The sequence below is a fragment of the Clupea harengus genome, chromosome 14 (assembly GCF_900700415.2).
Source record: "Clupea harengus chromosome 14, Ch_v2.0.2, whole genome shotgun sequence".
Classification (NCBI taxonomy): Eukaryota; Metazoa; Chordata; class Actinopteri; order Clupeiformes; family Clupeidae; genus Clupea; species Clupea harengus.
Window position 1 is genome coordinate 5,050,672 of NC_045165.1, and position 2,500 is coordinate 5,053,171.

A 2,500-nucleotide genomic window follows, 5' to 3' on the forward strand; every position below is an offset into this window, starting at 1 on the left:
GAGGAGGAGGAGGAGGAGGAGGAGGAAGAAGAGCAGGAGGAGGAGGAGGAGGAGGAGGAAGAGGAGGAGGAGGAAGAGGAGGAGCAGAAGAGCAGGAGGAGGAGGAGGAGGAGGAGCAGGAGGAAGAGGAGGAGGAAGAGGAGGAGGAGGAAGAGGAAGAGGGTGCGTACCTTGGGGGTGGGGCAGGAGGCGGTGGAGAAGCGGGACGGCTGCGCACGGGGAGACTCGGACGGCGTCGTGCTGAGGGAGGCCGTATCCCGCGGCAACACCTGGACACCTCGCGAGATGATGGAGTCCGGGATCTGAGAGAGGGAGAGAAAGAAACCGAGAGAAAGAGAAAGAGGGAGAGATATTTACCTACATGTACATATATGTACATCACAAAAGCACAGAACTAAACAAAACAAAAAGACGGGAAAAGTCATAATTCTGCTATTAAACCGTCTAGTTAATTCAGTTAGCCTTAATACTGTATGGGCACAGTGACCCCAAAGTGCTGGAGATGAAGTGTATGTTTTATCCACATTAGAACCACGAGACAATCATCCTCACTTTAATGACACTCAAATTCTTTTCAGTTTGGTCTCTTAGCAACTCATTCCAGCACAGAGGAAGTGGACTCATGTTTAGCACACACTATAAAGGCTGCCTATTCCTTTAAGTGGGGCTTCGGGGCGTGATTGGACGATCCACAACCAATCAAGACAGGTGAGATGTGATGTGATTGCAGTGGTCATGGTGACATGGTGGGCTGGTGGGTGTGGTCTTACCGGCTCGTCACCACAGGAGCAGGTGAAATGTTTGGGGGGAGGGGGGAGGAGGCCGGGCATGTACTGCCCACCCTTCGCCATGACAACAGCGTGATTGGAATAGGACGTCATGCTCTGATGATGGAGATGATGCAACAGAGGGACATGGTTCAGTCGGACACACACACACACACATACACAGACATGTACATGCACACACTTACACAAACTGGGAAAAAAAACCACATGAAGTCATGGAAACACAACACAATTAATACACCCGGACCAATGCTTAGACAATGGATGCCCTGTAAGGAAAGACCAACACAGCTTCTCCCAACCCCTGTCCTTGCTAAAAACCTTATCAACTATCACCAAAGTTACCGTTGCTATGGCATCCGCCCAAAGCAACACACCACCACCACCCACTTCCACACCCTCGGACACGCAGACCTTGGCGGCGATGGCGGCGGCGGTGATGTGGCAGGAGGCGTTGTCCTCGGCGGACGCCACGCCGCTGTCCTTCTTCTCCTCGTCCTCGTCCTCGCACTGGACGCCCTTGTCCTCCGTCTGCTTGCAGGGGCTGCCGGGGCCCGGCGCGGGGGCCAGCAGCGGGGAGAGGGGGGCGGCGGCGAGGGCAGGTCCTCCAGCGCGTCGTGCACCTCCTTCACGCGCACCACCGCGTCCCGCAGCAGGTCGATGGCGTGCGGCAGCGCCGGCAGGATGAACTGGAAACACTCCTGGGGGGGGGGAGGTCAAGGGTCAGGGGTCGAGGAGAAAGAGAAAGATGGAGGGAGAGGAAAAGGAGAGGATAATGATGGAGGTAGAGAGAGAAAAAGAACACGAGACATTATTGTCTCACATGACGTTTGCAGGCACTTAAGTCCATGGCGACCAAGGGTAAAGCAGGACAGTACAGACAAACGTTCTCTCCATCCACATGTGCGCTCTCTGGGCCTCCACCCCATGACCCAATGACCCTTGCTGCTGTGAGACGCTCACTCTAGCAGTCAAGCTCCGAAGGAATACTGCACATCCCCGCTGCATCACTGACGCTCACTCTAGCAGTTAAGTTCCGCAGAATACTGTATCACTGAGGCCAACTCTAGCAGTCAAGCTCCGCAGAATACTGCACATCCCCACTGCATCACTGAGGAGCACTCAACAGTTCTCTCCAGGGAACGGCTGGCCTGCACGCCCAGAGGCACTTCTCTTAAGCGTTGGGGTGTCCTCTCGATCTCAACAGTCAGAACTGAACTGAGATCAGTTGGGAGGGGTCACCGCAGCATTCAGACGGGTTTCTACTGAAAGTGCAAAGACTGATACAACACAGCTAGAGGGTCCTTTCGATCTTTCACAATAAAGATTTGAAAAGGTTCCCCCCGCTCGATGGTTCCATTAGTGCTCAGATCTCCCATCACAGAGCTCCTTCCAAATGTCAACGAGGGAACAGAAATTCTACAGAGGGACTTAAAAACGCCATTCTCTACTCTGGAAACAAGAGTGTGTTATTGAACACGGCACGCAAGCTGGGACCACTGAGAGCACGGCCACACACACACACACACACACACACACACACACACACACACACACACACTCACTCATCCCTTTGGTGATGATTTCATCGTCTTTGCAACAGAAACCTCACATCTCTGTCCAAACCACCAGGGAAACATCTAAAACATATATAAGATGTGTAGCATACGTTTAAGATAGTGGCAGCTCTGCTTGTGAGTGTGATACGTCAT

At 53.1% G+C, this 2,500-nt stretch overlaps 1 protein-coding gene across 1 annotated transcript in view; it reads right to left on the reverse strand.

Moving 5' to 3' along the window:
- Positions 1-2,500, reverse strand: part of gphna (gephyrin a) — a 91,172-nt gene that overhangs the window by 47,777 nt on the left and 40,895 nt on the right. Inside the window, 4 exon segments of the mRNA XM_031579794.2 lie at positions 171-302; positions 771-884; positions 1,134-1,358; positions 1,361-1,489. Of these exon segments, the coding sequence (XP_031435654.1) occupies positions 171-302; positions 771-884; positions 1,134-1,358; positions 1,361-1,489 (600 nt within the window).